The 3,262-nt window shown below is 50.5% G+C and overlaps 1 protein-coding gene across 1 annotated transcript in view; it reads right to left on the reverse strand.

The window, feature by feature from the left end:
- Positions 1-3,262, reverse strand: part of VDBG_09049 (cbbX) — a gene marked incomplete at both ends in the record, with an annotated part of 7,134 nt that overhangs the window by 2,961 nt on the left and 911 nt on the right. Inside the window, 5 exons of the mRNA XM_003000508.1 lie at positions 40-459; positions 689-1,078; positions 1,172-2,013; positions 2,104-2,488; positions 2,689-3,193. Coding sequence (XP_003000554.1) covers positions 40-459; positions 689-1,078; positions 1,172-2,013; positions 2,104-2,488; positions 2,689-3,193 — 2,542 coding nt within the window. The remainder of the gene's footprint in view (positions 1-39; positions 460-688; positions 1,079-1,171; positions 2,014-2,103; positions 2,489-2,688; positions 3,194-3,262) is intronic.

A 3,262-nucleotide genomic window follows, 5' to 3' on the forward strand; every position in this document is an offset into this window, starting at 1 on the left:
GTGCATTCCTAGGTCTTGTGACGGGCTGCAAAATCTCACCAGTTCCCGGGTTCCCCAACAGACTGCAGCTGAATCTCTCAACCTTGAGAGATATCTGTTGTCTGACTGATGTGTCGACCCTGTTTTTGATAGACAGGAAGTTCTGTTTGACCCCTTCGAGACCTATGAGGCTCATCAACGTGTCCAAAGCATCACATCTCGCGTGGTCAACCCGCTTCATTTCCTCCCATTCCTTTTGGGCGCCTGTGTTCTCGATCTCAGACCCAGCTTTAGGCTTGCTGGATGACGCTGAATTTGCCACAGAAGCGGCTTCATTCTTCTGTTCGGTGTCGACAATGGCCTCTTGTCTAGCCCGCGTCTGCTTCAGGGCCTGGAGATCAGCGCGTCGCTGCTCGAGCGTTTTATCTTGTTCTTGCGACGTCTTTTCGAATTGAAGCATACGACGCTCAGCCTCGATATCTTCGTCGAGTTGTTGAAGTTGGCCCCGATAATTGGCCTCTCGAAGAGTCGTTCGCTCTCAAGTTGAAAGTTGCGTTGCGCCCTTCTCTGCAACTCCTTTCTTTCTGACGATGTTCTTCGTCTTCTTTCAGGCACTTCCGGCAGCTTCCGGTCCCAGAACCGCATGAAGCTTCGAATTTATGCTTCCTGCCACAAAATTGGGTCACCAGTTGGCGACACGGCGTTTCACTATGGTCCAACAGACGGTGACATCGCCGTTGGCACGTGTGCAATCCGCATTTCAGCTTTGTTCCGCACGGCTCGGAGCACCCGCCATCCGGACACTTGAGGTCAAAGTCCTCAGGTCCAGCCAACATGACAATCCTAGAGGGATGCTGCTCACAGCGAACCCAAAAACCATCTTGGAGAAATTGCTTCTCGCGCAGAATGTTGAAAAACGGCACCCACACACGTTGACCCTGGGTAGATTTTATAAATGTGTCCAAGTTTCCAATCATGATCAGGCTATTCCGTGCTCGAGATACCAAGACATTCAGGCGCTCGGGTGCCTTCATGAACCCAATATCGCCTCTGGCGTTGCTACGCGTTAGTGACGCGATGACGATGTCACTTTCTTCTCCTTGGTAATTATCTTAGTCGCGTCAGCTGAGGTCCAAAACCTAGAGGCATGTGTCTCGCTGAATCAAGAATGGCGTATCCTTCACCAACTTACCAATGGTAGAGAGCCTGATTTTCGTCTTCGCAACCAAGCTCGCCGCGGTCGTCATCAAACCAGCTCTGATGAGCTCAGCAGAGTCCATATCGTTCAGCAATGGGTCGTTCTCCTTGCTCAGTTCGTCGCGAAGAAGGCATAGCTGGCCGAGGTAGGGAGTGAGCACAACCAGGTGTGAATTTCCATACCCCTGTTGGCCCAGGTACTTGACTAACTTAAGAACCAGCTTTGCTTCGAACGGATTTTGTTTGCTTGCACGATAGTCCACATCGGTTTGAGAGTAGGCACCAGCTCCGTCAAGCTCGGGCTTGTCGTGATTGATAAACATAACTCGACCCAAGAGACCTCGGATGATAGGATGCTCACGCATCTTGTCTCCGTCAAGCAGCTCTGGATACGTCATTTGTCGTACAAGCTGCGAGATGTCAGGGTGCATGCGATGCTGTTTGCAGAGAGTAGTGTGCCGATGGCCCTGTAGAATGAGTCGCTCGAACAAAGAGCGGTTGAGATCAAAACCGCCACCGTGCTCAACACTGAGAGTGTAGTTGTTAACCTTGGGCCGCAGCTGTTTATGATCCCCAATCAGGATGAGTTGCTGAACGCAAGGCTGGAGAGCCGCAAGGATATGTGCCTCGAGAATCTCTCCGGCCTCTTCGACCATGACAACATCAGGGGCAAACGCCGAAATGAGAGATGAGTGCATAGAAGCTGCAGTTGTCGTACAGCCTACGATGCGCTTCGTCTTGATGAAATTGCGCTTTGCCTCGGCAAAGAGATAATCCACTTGTCTCTGAATATCGTCGAATTGGTCGGTGAGCGTCTGAAGGTTCTCGATCTTTTCTCTGTATACAGCATTGGTCCATGTGCTGTAAAGAACCTTTCTTTGGGGTACAGGCATCCCCCATACAAGATGTTGGGTTGGCGGCACGTACGCCGATCTCGGCTCTGGAGCTTGAGCCCCTGTGTTCCACCGTCGGAGGAGGTAGTCTCTAGAAACGGCCTTGCCTTGATGGTTAGCCGTGACGAAGCCGTCATCACACTCCATCATGAGGAATGCGTCGTAGTGTGGTTGGTATTGTTCCGAGAATTCGAGATAAGAGAGCACGTCATCAGCAGAAATAGCATTGCGTCCAACGCTTCGGCAGGCTTGCTCGATTTCTGCTTGAAGGCTCATAGCCTCTTCTTGCAGCCCTCTGATCTCATCGCGGCAATGATTGCTCAAGTAATGCTTGCTATTGCGATAGAGGGAGTCGAATCGGATCGGCTCAGTCGCTGCAGTATATTTCCCACCGAGACGGATCATCTTCTCCTGCGATACTCCGGCAACATTAGTGAGGTCTTCCAGAAACTGATCCAGAGCGTGGTTGGTGTAGGTGATGATGAGGATCCGGGAGTTTCTATTCGCCAAGAGAAACTGAACTGCTATGGCCCCGATGAAAGACTTTCCAGTGCCGAAGGAAGATACCATTAGTTGGCTTGTGGCATACATGAGACGTTAGCTCCTCTGTGACACACACCTGGAGGTCCTTGAATGATGGAGAGTGGGCTCTCCAAGGCGTTTTTCAACGATGCCGTCTGTGATTCGTCTAGTAGGATTTTTTTGAGTCCCTTCGGGAAACTCAGTTGAATGGATGCGCTCGACTTGTTAAGGGTCGTCAACAATTTTGCAATTTCTGGGCTAGGAGTGAAAGAGTCGTTCATGGAAGTGCCATCATCAGGAAGTACCAGCAGGTATTTTTCAAGAGGCATATCCCTGATCGTTTTGAGTCTCTCAAGAACCGGCTCATACGCAAACACAGGGGTGTTTACAAGGACGAACCGAAGGTTTTGAGGGTTTCGGAAAGCTGACAGAGCTTTCGACAGCGTGTCTTTGCCAGCGAACTGTAGACCAAGTACCTTCTCTGCAAGTTGGTCGACGTCACGTACAGTGAAGGCGAAGCCGATGATCTCCTTTTCATTACACAGAGCACCAAAGCTTTGATGACCTAGGATCTTCTTGTCGTCGTTGAGCAGCTTCTTTCGCTTTTGTGAATCCATCTTATTCAGCATCTCAAGTCCTAGGCCGTTTTTGATGAGGAGTGCACTCTTTTG

This window comes from Verticillium alfalfae, genomic scaffold (assembly GCF_000150825.1).
Source record: "Verticillium alfalfae VaMs.102 supercont1.14 genomic scaffold, whole genome shotgun sequence".
Lineage (NCBI taxonomy): Eukaryota > Fungi > Ascomycota > Sordariomycetes > Glomerellales > Plectosphaerellaceae > Verticillium > Verticillium alfalfae.